Source organism: Oryx dammah, unplaced genomic scaffold, assembly GCF_014754425.2.
Source record: "Oryx dammah isolate SB20612 unplaced genomic scaffold, SCBI_Odam_1.1 HiC_scaffold_2, whole genome shotgun sequence".
NCBI lineage: Eukaryota > Metazoa > Chordata > Mammalia > Artiodactyla > Bovidae > Oryx > Oryx dammah.
In genome coordinates this window covers 195767391-195783039 of record NW_024070186.1, presented here as the reverse complement: position 1 = coordinate 195783039, position 15649 = coordinate 195767391, and the positions used below count along the sequence as shown (strand labels likewise).

Genomic DNA, 15649 nt, shown 5'->3' with positions numbered 1-15649 from the left:
TTGTGTGAACCGCGAGCATTGTGTGAACCACCAGCAGCGTGTGAACCACGAGCAGCGTGTGAACCGCAGGCAGCGTGTGATCCGTGAGCAGCAAACCCGGCAGTGTGTGGACCACGAGCGGCGTGTGAGCCAGGAGTGGCCTGTGAACCACGAGTGGCCTGTGAACCGCGGGCAGCGTGTGAACCGCGGGCAGTGGGTGAACCGTGGGCAGGGTGTGAGCCACACGCAGGGTGTGAACCACGGGCAGGGTATGAGCTATGACAGTGAACCACAGGCAGCGTGTGAGCTTGGCAGTATGTAAAGGTAGATCACTTTGTGAAGTTGTGTTCCTGAAAGGTCCAGGCAAACTGCGTCCTAGGGCTGAAGGGGTGGGGTCCTCTTGGTTGGTTTTTGATGAAGCGGAGACGAAAGCACATGGCCCTTTCAGTGGCTGGCAGTTCCTCTGCCCTTTGCAGGCAGCCTCGGCCATTCTCTGACTTTTCTGGCTCCTTTGGAAGTCTGATGGAAGTTGCGGGTACTTCCCAGAGAAAAACCCAACGCTTAGTGTGTGATTTGGGCAGTCTGAGAGCCTGTGGAAGTCTGTGTACGCTCCCGGTCCAGGGCCGTGGCTGGAGAGCGTCGCAGCGAGGGCCCTCCACCCTCCCTGACACTGGGCTGCCGCCCCCGTCTGCCTGTCCATCACTCTTGCCCGCCGCCCTGTGCTCACTGCGTCAGATCTCAGCGTACTGGTCGGAATTTTCGTGGATGCGGTAGTCTGCCTGTGGGGTTTTTTAATAGCTTTTTGAGATGTAATTTGGATGCCAATAAAAAACCACCTGTTTAAAGTATACAATTCAGCAGGTTCCAGTATATTTACTGGGTTGTGCAACCTACCTTAATCTAATTTTAAAACATTTTTATCACTCCAAAGAACCCCCGAGCCCATTAGCAGCAGGGTGACTGCTCCCCACTCCCCCACCCCTCAGCCCTGGGCAACCGCTAATCTCCTTTCTGCTGCTGTGGATCTGCTGCTCTGGAAGTCTCAGATAAACGGAGCCGCGTGGGCCGGGCTTCCTTCGCGTGGGGTGGTTTCGTGGCTCCACTGTGCTGGCGCGTGGATGAGCACGTCCTTTCTTTTTCTTGCCCAGTGACATCACGGGGTGTGGATGTGCTCTGTCGATGGACAAACGATGGCTGTGCCTTCATTTTGGTGTTGTTTCCCCTTTGGCTGCTGTGAATGTTTGTGTGCAGGTTATGGTGTGGATGTGTATTTATAAGCTTGAGTTTTGTTAATGTTCTTCTGTCTTTTTGCGTTTCTTAAATCGTAACTGAAATGAAGCTTTGTCCGGAAGTCCTTGTCCTTTGCACGTTTCTTTCTTCGTTGCTTTGTTCTTGCTTTCTCCTCCTGTTGAAGGCGCAGGAGCCATCTGGTGGAGGTTGCAAATACTTCTTCTGGGCCGTTTGCTTCTTCCCCTCGCTCGCCATCATCTCTTTGCCCTCCTTGATGTTTTTGTGTCCAGCCCTTCTCTTGAGGCTTCCGGAATCCTCCCTGTTCTGGATGCATAAGCAATCTCTCATGTCTTCCTTTGGTTCTTTGGCTTTGGGTTTTACGTTAAATACCTGATCCACTCTCAGCTGCTTTTGATATAAGAAATTTTCCACTTTTTTCATGAGCTGGAAAAGACATTTTTCCTGTGTCTTCACTTACTTAGTGGGAACGTCAAGATGATGAGCCTCTCATTGAAAAGTCAGCAAAGAAAAGGATGGTTGAGGCCAAATGGCAGAAGGATGACATTTGTGAGTCTAGGTGCTGCGTATTCAGAGGTTTGTCACAGTTTTCACTCTCAGGAATGTTTGCAGCTAAAAACAGCTTGGCTGCCTCCATGCCACACTTCCCCTGTTGTTAAAATGCTAGAAAGAAGTTTCTTATGCTTTTTCTCATGAAAGTTTCAAAATTTTTCAAACTTAAGAGTGGGGTGGGAAACCAGGCAGATAACTAAAGCCGATGTTTCTTTACTTTCTCTGCCCTTGGTTTAAGCGAAGGAACGATCCATCCCTTTCCTCCTCACCGTTTTGTTAATGGAGGTTTTCACACACAGAAAAGTTGGAAGTATTTTATAGGCAATACCCACATCCTGAGGATCTGGAGTCTGTTGTGAGCATTGGACTTGCCCGCCCGTCTTGTGTGTCTGCATTTCAAAGCGCCTTGCAGACAGCCATCTGCACACAGTTCCTGTATGCAGTCAGCACGCTCGGATTTACGGTCACATCTGGAGGAAGCATCCCGTGTCTGACTAATGCATGTACATCCGTGTGGCCTGGCCTCTCATCAGGGTTCACCATCACCCCAGAAAGCTCCCTCACCCCGCCCCCAGGAGGCAGGCCGTGCTCTGGGTTTCCTGCTGTGGCTTGGCTTTGCCTGTCCTCCAGGAGCTTGACTTTACTGCCCATCCCATTCCATGTAAGAGCAAACCCTGTTTTATTCCCACACGTGTCACGTCGCCTTGGGCTGACTCCCCCTGGATGGGCCCCGTGCAGAGCACGTCAGAGTTCAAACCCACATGGAGATGGCGCTGGCCACCGCATTTTCCTGGAGAGAGTTTCTGCTTAATACGGAGACCTTTGGAGCGTACTCACTCACTTTGGCCATTTGGTTTCTAAACTGACCTACACGTGTTTTTAAGTTAAAGCGTGGAGTTTAGTGACAGGGCTTGTTGAAGGAGCCCTCGGTCCTGTGTGTGGGCATGCCTGGTCACAGCGAGGTCAGGCCCTGCAGTTCCCCGGGTTGTGAGCCATCTAGTTCTCTGACCTCTGAGCTCAGCACCTCACAGAGTAGAGTGTGGCCTCGGGCCATTGTTAGGACAGTGAACGGGTCCATGCTTAACCCCAGCTCAGCTGCAGCTCAGGTCCAGACCGCTGCCTGTGGGAATCATCCAGAGTCCTGCCTTCCAGAATGCTCTTTGCTCCTCCCCTGAACCGACCCCGGTGACCACAAGTGAACCCAGGTGGGGAGCGAGGGAGCTGGGGTGGGGCAGCCCTGGGAGTCGGGGTGAGGTGACAGCTGTGGGGAGGCCTCTGTGCCCGTTTTCTGGGTGGGTCGCTGTGCGTGCGGTTTAGCGGGGGTGTCCCCATGTAAGTGGGGCGCAGGGGCCTAAGGGGCGGAGGGCTGACCGTGCTGGGGTTCGTAAGCCCCTGCTCCCAGTCGGGTGGCTGCGAGACCCCAGGTGCGGAGTCATACGGGAGCATTTGGGGGCCCATCATGTATCAGGTACGGGCGGTGTGGAATGGGTGGCCTGCCCGTGGCCGAGAGCTGGTGGTCTCTGAGGAGCAGGCCCTCCTTTCAGGGTGCGGGGCAGCGTGTGGGCAGCTCACCTGGGCCTTGTAAACCGTGAACTTGACCTGGTGGACTGCCCCTCACCCTTCCCCAAGCTCTCCCCCACAGGGAGCCTACCCTTAGACACGGGTTTGTGTGTGGGGACCTCTGGCGCTGGTTGACAGGGATACACACCCACATGGGTTTGTTTTCTCCCTCCTTTCAGCTGACACTGAAGATGTGTGCATCGTGGAGAGATTGTTCTCCAGCAGCCTGGTGGCCATCGTCAGCCTCAAAGCCCCCAGGAAGCTGAAGGTTTGCCACTTTAAGAAGGGGACCGAGATCTGCAACTACAGCTACTCCAACACCATCCTGGCGGTGAAGCTCAACAGGCAGGTGGGCGGCGCTCCCCCTCACCGCCCCAGGGCCCCGGGCTTCCTGGGGGCTCTGGGCTGTGAGGCCGTTCCAGTGACCTTGGAGCGGCTGCCGGGCCTCCGGCAGGCCCCGACCGCTCTGCTCCCCTCACAGCCCGCCCGGGCTCGGCTCTGCTCTCTCGTCTCAGTGGTTTTGCTCAGACTGCCCCGTTCCTGAAGATGCCGTGGCTAGTGCCATTAGCTTTACCCGTCCCTCAAGACGTGAGCCTTCTTTTATAAGAGTTACCTTTTTAAAAAACCCGAGCATCTTTTTTTTCTTCCCATGCTTGTGGCTTATGAGGTCTTAGTTCCCTGACCAGTGATTGAACCCAGGCCTTAGCAGTGAAAGCAGAGAGTCCTGCCACAGGACTGCCAAGGAATCCTTTATCCCTTTTTTAACTGTTAATTTAACTTTTAACTAAAGATGAAAGATATACTACCTTTTTGTGTCTGCTCCAAAACCCACAAGAATGTCTGGCCTGGAGCGTGGGCCTGGTGGCCAGGACCTGAGGTAGTGCCGGCGATGGCCACGTGACTGTGGTTTTAGTCGCAGCCTCGGTCAGCATCGGATTCTGAAAGCAGTGGGCCTTCACCAGAGCGACCCCAGCCTCGACATGGTTTTCATGGCGGGAGGGCTGAGAGCGAAACAAAATCAAACCCCAGTTTTCTTAGCAAGGGACCACCTTCTGTCATGCTAAATGACACCGCACAGTTAAAGGTCCTCATCCAACCGGAGGACGGAGTTGTAGGCGGGGGCTCAGCTCCAGGGCAGTAAGGGGCGCGGTGATGGGTGGTGGGCGGGGCCTGGAGCACCGCGCGCCCGCGCAGTTCCGGAAGGAGCGTGGTGCCGGCAGGAGGCCCTAACTGAGGCTCGGAGTCTGGCTCTCCCTCACATCCTGCTTCTGTATCCACATCTCTCGCAGAGGCTGATCGTGTGCCTGGAGGAGTCTCTCTACATTCACAATATCCGGGACATGAAGGTGCTGCACACCATCCGGGAGACGCCCCCGAACCCCACCGGTGAGCGGAGCAGGGCAGTGCTGCCGTTCAGAGGTCCTGTCCGTGAGAGTTTTCTCTGCTCTCAGGTTCCACAGGTTTAGACGGTGTTGCTCTTAGAGTCAGCTACCGCCCATCTGATGCTGGTCTCGTGACCACACAGTCGTGGGCTGGGTGAGCCTGCAGCCTTGAGGTTTCTGATCAGTTCCAACCACTGCCTTAGTGCGCTTGAGCACGCACACTGCACGACAGGCCTGCTGCCACCTGCGGGGCGTGTGGGGGGCGTGGACCTTAAGAGGCCCAGCGACGCTACCGCCTCGCGTCAGAGCGCGTGGCCTCCCTGTCTCGCTGTGCGCCTGCCGGCCGCTGGTGGCGCCGGGGGCCCCGGCCCGACCCGCCTGTCCCCGTGTGTCGCTCACAGGCCTCTGTGCGCTGTCCATCAACAACGACAACTGTTACCTGGCGTATCCGGGCAGCGCCACCATCGGGGAGGTGCAGGTCTTCGACACCATCAACCTGGTGAGGCTCTGGGGGAGGGGTGCGATGCCCCTCCTTGCTCAGGCGGGGGCCAGCTCCTCCAGCCTCCTCCTTCCCTGGCTCAGCGGCTCAATTCCCGATTCCCACCGCGGCCTCCTGGTGGCCGAGCCGGTTGGGTCGTTCTGCCTCCAGTCTGCTCCTGTCCCCGCCCTCCCTCCATACCGAGCACCCCTCAGTGTGCGTGCGGGAGGGAACGGAGGAAGATCTCCGTGGGGACGTTGCTTCGCTTTTTCTTTTAAGGCTCTGAGTGGCATTTCCCTGCCCCCTCCTCAACCCGTGGTTAATCGGGTGGACTTGGCGTCTGTGTCAGCCGTGCAGGGGTTTCCATAACAGCTATGGGCCTTCTCGGTGGGTGACTTCATGGGCATCGACGGTAGCCTCGCAGTCACAGTGGTCACGGGGTCCCTTTCCCCTCCCCTCCAGAGAGCTGCGAACATGATCCCGGCTCACGACAGCCCGTTAGCCGCCCTGGCCTTCGACGCCAGTGGAACCAAGCTCGCCACTGCTTCCGAGAAGGTAAGGTGGCCACATGGAAACCCAGAGTCCCGCCCACTCATCCACCTTGCTCACACAGCCCAGTCCCCAGGGCGGTGTCTGTCCCCACCGGTCACAGCCTGACCCATGTGACAGCCTGGAGGGCTGCCTGCAGCCACGCACACCTGAGCTGAGCTAGCGCGGTGGCTGAGGCGTGCTGGGCCGGGGTGCATTTAGCCGTCCTGTTGGGGAATATCGCAGCTGTGACTGCACAGCCCTCAGCGTTAGGATGAGCAGTGATGGCACTTCACCGTGTGCACGGTGGAGCAGGGTGTGTTCTGATGGTGCCTGGCGAGGGACGGGGCGCAGGATTCAGGGCCATGCGGCTGGGACAGCTGTCGGCGTCCATCTGCCAACATCCAATGAGCGAGAGACCTGAGTCTGATTCCACTCAACTCAAGTTCCTTTTTCTTTCCTCTTCTCCCTGCTGCAGGGGACCGTGATTAGGGTGTTTTCCATTCCAGAAGGACAGAAACTCTTCGAGTTCCGGAGAGGAGTGAAGAGGTAAAGTGTGCAAGTCTCCAGAATGGAATCTGGAGCATCTGTTTGCAATTCAGTTTAACATCCTCTGTGAGCAGCAGTGGGCACTTGAGCCCTGGGGACCCTCATCCAGCAGCCAGCAATCTCAGCCCAGCTGGTGGGGCAGGAGGGGCTTGGGGTTTTGTGGGAGGTCAAGGGGCATTGTTATAGAGGCAAACTGGATTTTGTTGTTTGTGGTTGCGCTGAGCGCCGAGCCGTGTGGCCTGATAGCTCAGGCTGTGGAAGGAGGAGCTTGCCCAGCCAGGCCCGGGGTGAATGGGCCCTGGGGGCGCCTGACCTGGGCAGCGGCTCCTCCCCTTCTCCTGGACTCTGAAAACCCGTGAACAGCTCCCAGCCCCGCTCCGACCAGCAGATGGCTTTGGCCCCGCACAGTGTTTCTCTAAAGAGACCGCAGAGCGCAGCCGCCCTGTGACGCTACGTCTGCGTCCCTGCCTGGTGGGGCCTGACCCGTGGCACCCGGAGCCGGGGCCTCCCACGGGCGATCTCGGGCTGCCGGCCCTCCCTGTCCCCTGCTTCCTGTCTCTTTCCTTCCTTTTTCCCTTCGCTTTTCCTCACGCTCATCTTTTTGGGTCTTTCTCCTTTTGCTGCTCCTGCTCCTGCGTCTGCATTTCTGCGCTGAGGCCCTGGCCCCAGGCCCCCCTCTGGGCAGCCCACCTCTCCGTCCTCAGCCACGGTGTCTGTCTGTGTCCAGGGACTCCTCCGTGTCCCCAGGCCACCTGCCAAGGTTTTCCACGTTTCTCCTGCCTGCTGGGTGCTCCACCCAGCGGCCAGAGCACGGCCCCAACACCCACCGTGCTGCACACAGCGTGTCCCGGGAACATCCCCGCCCTCCTCCTGGCGCCTGAACCTGGGGGGCACTTGCCCCCCCTGCCTGCCTTGCCATTCCCCTCCACACCGGCCTCACCTGTCCCCGCGCGCCCCCCAGACCAGCCTCCCCCACCCCAGGCGTCTCCACCCGGCCTCGCGCTCGCCGTGGCCTCAGCTCGTGTTCGCCGGGTTCCGTCCCTCAGACCTGAGCCCACTGGCTGTTCTTCCAGGGCGGGGGGCTGTGGCAGATGGGGGCAGCCCTGCGGGGAGCCTCTCAGGGCCTCCCCCATCCCAGGGTTTGCTCCACACACAGGACTCCGTGGTGTTGCAGGCTCCCCGCGTCCTTGCTTTCCTGCTGTGGCGTGTTTCCCTTCCCCATCTCTCCCAGCTCCTCAGAGAAACCTGTCTCCACACAGGCACTGGTATGACCTGCGGGCTCCTGCGCTCTCCAGTCGGTCGAGTGCCCCCTCTTGCCTCTCCCCCAGCATCTGCAGCGCCTTCCCTTTGCTGCTCACCCCCCCTCCCTCCATGCTCCTCTGGGTGGGAGCCCGTGCACCGTGAGCTCCAGAAACACAGCTAGAACAAAGCCCCTCCCTGGGGACAGGACCAAGTCCACCTTGTGGCTGCAGGGTTGCAAGGAAGCGCCGGCATTGTGGTTTTTACAGTGATGTTTTAAGGGAAAACTAGAGTTTTAGGATGTCAGAAGTTTATTCTTAAACGTTATCGAGGTTGCCAGTTCATGCTCTTCCATGTCAAGAGTTGCTATAATCTCAATGAGTAGGTTTCTGTAGCTAAGTTTAGTGCTGTAAGTCCAGCCTGATTCTGCTAAAAATGATTTAGCGAAGCCTCGATTCCTTTCGTTATGTGGCCGCGAGAGGCTTGTTAAAGGATGGCTCGGTCAGGGCGTCAGCTTTCAGGCGCTCTCTTTCCTCACATATTTTGAGAAGGTGACCGGAAAGGAATAAGAAGACCCTCGTGCACCTGTCATGGGGACCTTCCTTCACTGTGACTTGCCCTCCGGAGGGGGCTGCGGCGCTGGTTGCCACCTGCCCTCCGCGTCCGGGCGGCAGCGTGACCGGCCGCACCCCTCTCGCCCCAGGTGTGTGAGCATCTGCTCCCTGGCCTTCAGCGTGGACGGCATGTTCCTGTCCGCCTCCAGCAACACTGAGACTGTGCACATCTTTAAACTCGAGACTGTGAAGGAAAAGTGAGTCGCAGAGACGTTGAGAGGGATACGGGCCCTCTCTCCGCCAACGTGCCAAAGTGTGTCCGGAGGGCTCGTGGGGGCTCGGCAGCAGGACGGGTGGGGTTCGAGGGGGCCCTGCTGGATGGGGCAGCAGAGCGTGGTCCCCCCAGCGCCTCCCCCCATGGCGCATCTCTGGGGACTGCCCTGGGAGGGGGCACTTGCCTCCCTCTCGCTCAGAGGCATTTTCCATTTGTGCAGCAGTTGATTTAAAGAGTGCGTGACTGCAGCGGTATGCGTGGTGTACAGGTCATCCCCGGTGGCTCTGTTGCCTTGTCTCAGGTTCTGTGGTGAGCCTCCCGCTAGGATCAGCACTGTTATCTGTGCTGTGTCTTACTCTGAGGCCCGTCTGAACGGGCTGCGGGAGCGCATGGTTGGGGCTGTGCTCCGACTGTTTGGAAACTTCCCTATAGAAAGATGCAAGGTTCCTGGACATGGGCCTCACATCCTCAGCTACAGAGCAAGGGCCGGTCGTTCCCTGGCCCCTCTGCTGACCCTCTGAGGACACGCTCTGTGACGTCCCCAGGTTCCCCGTGAGCCTGGGAGACTGCTCTTGCGTCTCGGGGCTGAGCCTCGCCTCTGCGTGAGGGGCGCGTGGTCATTCTCAGCCAAGGGCCTGTGTGTGTCTGATGGCGTGTCCTCCTCCCAGGCCTCAGGAGGAGCCCACCACCTGGACCGGCTACTTCGGGAAGGTGCTCATGGCGTCCACCAGCTACTTGCCCTCCCAAGTGTCGGAGATGTTCAACCAGGGCAGGGCCTTCGCCACGGTGCGCCTGCCTTTCTGTGGCCACAAGAACATCTGCGCGCTGGCCACGTGAGTCGGGGCGGGGGGCTGCCTCTGTCCCATACGTCCAGCCGGGAGTGGGGTCCCAGGCCTCTGGGGATGACCTGTACACCTGGTCCTCTGGTTTAGACCAGTCACGTGGACGTGGAGGGGGCCGTAGGTGGACGCTGATAGGGAACCCAGACGCCCGCCCCACAGCGTCTGATCCTCCACGCTTCCTCTTCCCGGTGTTGGGAACACTTAGAAAGCATGGTTAGTTCAGCACCGCATGAGAGGGCCAGTGCGTGGCCCCGGGGCCTCCAGCGCTGGCAGCCGCACGCGCTCTGAGCTCCTTTATCCTCGTGTGCGGACCGTATGTGCACGAAGCGACACTCACTCATTTGGGGTGTGGTGCTCTTCCCTGGCCCGGCCGAAGGCCAGGCTGCTGGTTTACTGAGAGCTTTGTGCAAGTTTCAGTTCTAGACTTTGGTTGCTGTTTATCCTCACTAGGATCCAGAAGATCCCCCGGCTGCTGGTGGGCGCCTCGGACGGGTACCTGTACATGTACAACCTGGACCCCCAGGAAGGGGGCGAGTGCACCCTCATGAAGCAGCACCAGTGAGTCGGCTGCGCCTCCGCCGTGCGGGCAGGGGCCCCTGTGGGCAGGGGGCGACTTGCTTGTGTGCCCAAAGCCAGGGACCCAGAGACTCAGGTGTCTGCATGACCACCCATCGTGTGGGTGCAAGCCTGCCCTCCACACCTCTGCCCGTGCCCCGCTCAGCACCTGGGCAGAGACTAGAGCGGCCGGGGCGCACTCTTCCTGTGAGTTGGTGGGGGGGTGTCTTGGGGCAGGACTGCTGAGGACGCAGCTCAGCTCAGTGCCGTGCGCAGAAGGGGCTACCCCAGGGCGCTGTCTGTGATGCGGGGCAGGTTCTCCAGGGGCCCGGGGTCCCACTGAGATGCTGCTGTTGTCTTTGAAGAGAAGGAGTAAATGTTAGTTAGCTGGGAGGTAGTACCGTTGGGCTTTCTGTCTTTAAACAGTGGTACCGTAACACTCTTACAATCAGGGCGAACATGGGGGTGATTTCGTTATTTGACAGCGTACTCTGGTTTTGGTCTTCAGTCTTAGAAAGCGCGGTGCGGTTGCTTCTCTAGGTCCAGCTCTCTTCATCAGACTGAGCATGTGGAAATCCCGGTGACCACTCTCGGGGCAGTCGCCCGCGGGCCAGCGCAGCATGGCCTGACTGTCCCTGCTGGTGTCTTTCCTCCTTTTCCAGGTTGGACGGCAGCATGGAGACAACCAACGAGATCCTGGACTCCACGTCCCACGACTGCCCCTTGGTGACGCAGGCGTACAGCGCGGCCGTGGCCAAGGGTCCGCACGTGCCTTCGTCCCCGACGGCGCTGGGTAAGGGCTGGGCCGAGCCTGGGGCGGAGCACTGCGGCGCTCGCTCTCGCAGAGCCGCCCTCCTGCCTCTTGCACTCCGGGGCGGGGCCTGCAGCACTCGGGCCCGCTGTGGTAAGCACGGTTTTCAAGGCCTCCTGAGGCTGAGTCCATTTTCTTCATTTTGGAAACAGAAATAGCCCTGTGGCTCTAGGTGCCTATGAACTGTCCACCATCTGCCTCTGCTCAGCTCAGGTTCTGCCCAAAACGCTTGGTCTTGACCCTCCCTCCTGTGGCCCGGGTCAGCAAGCAGGCCCAGGCAGGAGAGGGCCAGCTCCCCCAGGCCGCCCTGGGCGGTGTGTGCGCGCACGCTCTGCCGCACTCTTGCTCACTGTTTCACTCCAGGGTGAAGGCAGCGTGTGCTTCGAGGAGGCTCTGAGCGTCCTTGCCACGGGTCTGGGCACACCCCCACCCCTGACTCCAGGGGGCCATTTGCAGCCTCTCCGCTGGGTCACCATTAGCGCCCAGCTCCTTCCTTCCTTACCTTCATGGGTCTTGGAAAGTCAGCTGTCTCTTGAGTGGCTCAGGGCTGTAGAGAGCTCGCTGGTCAGGGCAGAGGTGAGAATTCCACGTCCTTGGGCCGTGAGCTCCCTGCTGGCCCAGGTCCCGCTTCGGGGGTCGGCCTCCCTGAGGGGACTGCCCACTGGGGCTCGGCCTGCCTGATGCGCTGCTCTCTCTGCAGCCTACGCGGACGAGCTGGGCGCCGTGGGCGGCTCGGGGCTGGAGGACGAGGCCAACGCCCTGCGGCTGGAGGATGACAGCGAGCACCCTCCCATGATTCTGAGGACGGACTGACCGCGACCTGTGACCTCCTCGGGCCCCGAGGCAGGGAACACTGGCTGACAGAGGACTTCTCAGTCATGCTGCTATGAACTTTGACCCGAGCTGGGGAGAGGATGGCAGAGACTTCTAAATCAAAAAGAAAAAAAAAAGGATTGTAGCTGTAGTCTCATTCCATACTGTTGAGATATACATTGTTTTCACTTCAGTGGCTTTTAATCCTGCTTATGAATTTTTAGCTTTTCATTGGTTTTCTCTTTTTTGCCAAAATCAACTGTTTGGTGAGGCTCCTAAAACACCTTTGCTTTGCATGTATTCATGTGCCAAGCCAGCCAGGAGCTCTGGAGCCTGCTCATAACAGCCCGCAGGCGTCTGGGGTTTTCAGTCTGTGCAGAGAGGCACGGGCCGGGAAGGCGGCGGCGGCGGCGAGCGTGCATCTGGTCCTGCTTGGGCAGGCCGGGTGGCCTTGGGGGGTCCTCTCTCCCTGGAGCCCCTCCGGGACCATTTCACCCCTCCCCCCACCATTTTATTTTGTTAATTAAATTCTTTCCAAATTGGATTCTTCTGGGATTTCTTCTGCGGTAGACTCTTGTTTCTGGTCTTGCTTTCTGGGTGGGTATTCAGAGAAAGAGGTTCTTTCTGAAACTGAAAACCTTTCCTTCCGACAGCCCCGTGGGCTTGAAAGACAGACGCCCAGGAGCGCTGTAGCCAGGGAATGTCATGTACTCCGACTGTCTGGTCTCAGCCTTGACCTTCCTGTCGAACAGCTGTATGTGTGGGGTGTTGGTTTGTCTAAGGGAACTTTGCAGGTGTTCTTTTGCCCACGAAGCTCAGAAATCAGCCGGGATGGGCACCCAAATTGTGCTCTTACCTTGGCGCCCCACTCGCAGCGTGATCTGTGCGTCTCTGTTGCATCTTCCAAAATGGCTCGGCACGAGTGACAAGAGACTCTGGTCACAAACTCCAGCGTTTGCCTGGCTTCCCCTCTCATTTTTACAGAACCCAGACAACCTCCTATACCTCGAACTCTGCGTTCCAAACCAAGGCGCGTAGCCGTTCAAGTAGCAAGGAGTTTTAAGTGGAACTGACAGCGCCAAAGACAGTTCTGGCTTCTTCGGACAGCGACAGTTAAGGATGCAAGTGGCAGAGCAGCGGTGTGGCGTCCGCCTTCCCTGCTGGAGCAGAGGACAGGTCAGCGGTGTCCGCGCCAGGCTGAGCGTGTACCTGGGTCATACCTGTCGAGCGGCGGAGCGGACCGCCCGCTTCAGTGCCCCGGTGCCAGGGCCAGGCCCCACACCTCAGGCCGCTTGCCCACTGGTTGGCTCTGAGGTGCCCTGGGCACATCTGCAGCAGAAACCTACAGAAACCCGGCTCATTGCAACAACGTGAAGTGCCGCGTGAGAGGGGAGGGGAGGATGGAGCCAGTTTCCCCCTCCCCAGAGCCTCGGCACGTCTGTCCTGTGTCCCTGGTGAAGTGGGAGCCCCGGCGATGGGTCTGGAACCCAGGCCCCCACAGGGCCCTGAGCAAGGACTGGGGACCGGCCCGCAGCCCCGTCGGCCCGGCCACACCTGTAGCCTCGCCTTCTGTTCCAGAACCAGCTCAGCGTCCAGCTCCTCGGTGGCACCTTTGGTGTGGAGACTGCACGTGGCCACTCTGGGACCAGAATCATCGGGGCAAGAATAGCCTCCCTGTCGACGGGTCCCGGCCTTGCTGGCGAGCTCCCCCGTCGGGTGCCTGGAGGCCTCGGATCTGCTGCGCCAGCTTCCTCTTCTCACAGGCGTGCGGTTTCATCTTTGTTTGAGGTCAGCCATCCCAGCGGACGGGCTCTCTCCCCTGTCAGCCTCAGCCTCCCAGCCCCGGGGGTCCGGCTGGCCCAGGTGCCGTCTCCTCAGACGCGAGAATGCTCTGCTCACCCGGGTTGGTGTAACCTGTGCACCGCCAGGAGGGGCCCTGGTTGAGAAGAACTAAGAGGGTGGGGGGGTGTTTGCTGCCCCACCCCCTCCACTGCTGTCCGGGGTCTTGCAAGGGGCTCGGGCAGGAAGCAGAGGAGCAGTGGTCAGCGGTGGGACCCCTGCTACTGCTCAAGAGAAGGGGCTCAGCTGAACCCCGACCTCTACACCAACATGAATTCTTACGTCAAGTTTGCAAACTTAAAATAGGATCATTTGTTGCTGCTGGGAGGCTCACACAGTGGACTCCTATGGATCAGGAGCACACCCTTCACTTTCTAAATGATGGGGCTGAGTGTTGGGTTGAACGTGGAGTTAAACAGGACTGAATTCAGCCCCCCAATTCTACCACCTGCTGGCGGGGGACCTGGAGCGCCGGGCTCCGGACGGGACCACGGGCGATCCCCACCTCCCTGCCCTGGTGAAGGGTGAGTCGACCGGGCGCCCAGTCCACACGGAAACGGAAACCGTTCTCACAGGACGAGGTGTGTTTCTGTTCGGTTCCAGGTCCTGAGCACAAAGCTGGTGGGAACGGATATAAGCTGCGTTCACATGCCAGGCTCTGTGCGGGTCCCATCGGTCCTGCTGCCCTTCTCTTGCCCTGCCCCTCTTGGCGTTCTCCGGGGATGCTGGAGGCTCGCCAGGTCTCGGATGCGGAGCACCGCCCCTGTGACCGCGTTTCCCACCAGGACCCTGGGGCCGGCACCCTCCCGGCCGAGACGGGGACGCGAACTCCTGCTGTCTGGTCCCACCTGGACCTTGCGGCCCTACCCTCTGCAGGGGCTCCGGGCCCAGGACGGAGCAACAAGATCGGCCCGCTCGCAGGTCCATCTGGAGAGGAAAGCAGAGCTTCTGTCTCCCCCACAGGCAGCAGGGACCACGTGGAGACAAGACTGCACGTACCCCAGTCCCCACTCAGCAAAGGGAGACAGACGGCCAGCCACGGGGCAGTCTCGCTGTCCAGGTCCCGCCGGCAGGCCGGCCGAGCTGCGCCAAGTTCAGGGCTGCCCACGGGCCAGGCTCGAGGGTGGTGTTTGTCCCCTCTTCCTGCCCCACCGACCCCTAGAATCTCTGTAGCCCCTCTTCTGCACACAGGAATGACGGGCTCTCTGTTCTTAACTGTGGCACTAGGTAGCACAGCTGAAAATCCAAATGCATCATTTTACAAGTGTACTTAATCACCCTTAAACTCGAGGTGGGCGGGCTGCACACTCGGGCTGGCGTTGTGGTCTCAGAAACGTTAACGCGGTGCACACAAGCCATTGGCATTCTGACGGTGGTGGGAGGGGCAGGCCCTTTATTCAGGATTCTCTCTGTGACTAACTTACTTCTCACTGAAAATATATAATGATCGCTAATCGCCAAGGAGATTCAGAACTGCTGTGTGTTTTAGTTCTCACCCAGGTCAAAATCCTTGGCCCGTGTTGTACCTTTTTATTCTGTAGATTTTGCAAAGCACAAAAAATAATTGGATGTCGAAGCCCAACCAGCCCTCTGCCTTCTCTAAGGCTTCTGACCGGAAAAGTCTTTAATTTAGGAGAATTAAATCTTTCTGAAGCTGAGTTTTTTAAAGAGACTGTTTTGATTCCTCACCCCTGTATTTTCCTTCTTTACTGAAACGTAATTGAATTATTCCTTCTTACGTTTTCTGTATCGGTGAGCTTGTTGTGCTGCCAGTATGTATGGGGTGTGAGATTGTGTGTGTCTGAGACTGTACGTGTCTAAGCCACAAGTGTGTGTACTGATTGCATTCCATACCAAACCAAGTTCGACTGGAAAGCCCTGGCTGGCAGCATTTTATAACCATATTAAGAAAGTAAAACCTGTGTGGTTCTGGTTTTTTTGCCCATTGACTCGTCTGCCATGCATCTCATTTGTACCATATTTAAATGCCCTGTAACTCTACCTAGAGTATTACAACGGAATATCAGAAGCCTGCAGCCCGACTGAAATCTTACAGAAACTGCTCCTGCAGGATCGATTTCTGTCGACTTTGTGGAACGAGTTCTCTGCTCCTCCCCTGAGAGACGGTGGTGGGATTAAGCAGCAGAGGGACGCTGTGGGCGGAGGTGGTCAGCCTGCGCGTGGCAGGCCAGAGGCGGTTCACAGGCGTGTTCTGATGTGAGGCGCTGGTCTGGCGGCTTCCTTCCTGAGAGCATCCTCCTCTCATGGGCTTGCTCTTCACAAACTCTTTGACCTCTGGGCTGGACAAGCCATTCCTTTTATATCAAAACCACCTCTGAATAAGCCACCGGTAACAGCAGCTGGGGAGACAGAGGCCAGCTGGCGTGGCTGTTGGTGTGAGATCTTGAAGGCCCCCCCCCCCCCGCCACTATAGGACAGTGGCCGC

At 58.5% G+C, this 15649-nt stretch overlaps 1 protein-coding gene across 2 annotated transcripts in view; it reads left to right on the top strand.

The window, feature by feature from the left end:
* WIPI2 (WD repeat domain, phosphoinositide interacting 2) overlaps positions 1 to 14671 on the top strand; it is a 26201-nt gene extending 11530 nt beyond the window's left edge. For both annotated transcript variants that reach the window (XM_040231441.1, XM_040231450.1), the window contains 10 exons: positions 3519 to 3688; positions 4629 to 4725; positions 5123 to 5220; positions 5662 to 5754; positions 6206 to 6276; positions 8219 to 8326; positions 9012 to 9176; positions 9636 to 9743; positions 10403 to 10533; positions 11252 to 14671. In XM_040231441.1, coding sequence (XP_040087375.1) covers positions 3519 to 3688; positions 4629 to 4725; positions 5123 to 5220; positions 5662 to 5754; positions 6206 to 6276; positions 8219 to 8326; positions 9012 to 9176; positions 9636 to 9743; positions 10403 to 10533; positions 11252 to 11364 — 1154 coding nt within the window. In that variant the 3' untranslated portion in view covers positions 11365 to 14671. The remainder of the gene's footprint in view (positions 1 to 3518; positions 3689 to 4628; positions 4726 to 5122; positions 5221 to 5661; positions 5755 to 6205; positions 6277 to 8218; positions 8327 to 9011; positions 9177 to 9635; positions 9744 to 10402; positions 10534 to 11251) is intronic.
* Positions 14672 to 15649: the final 978 nt, after the last annotated feature.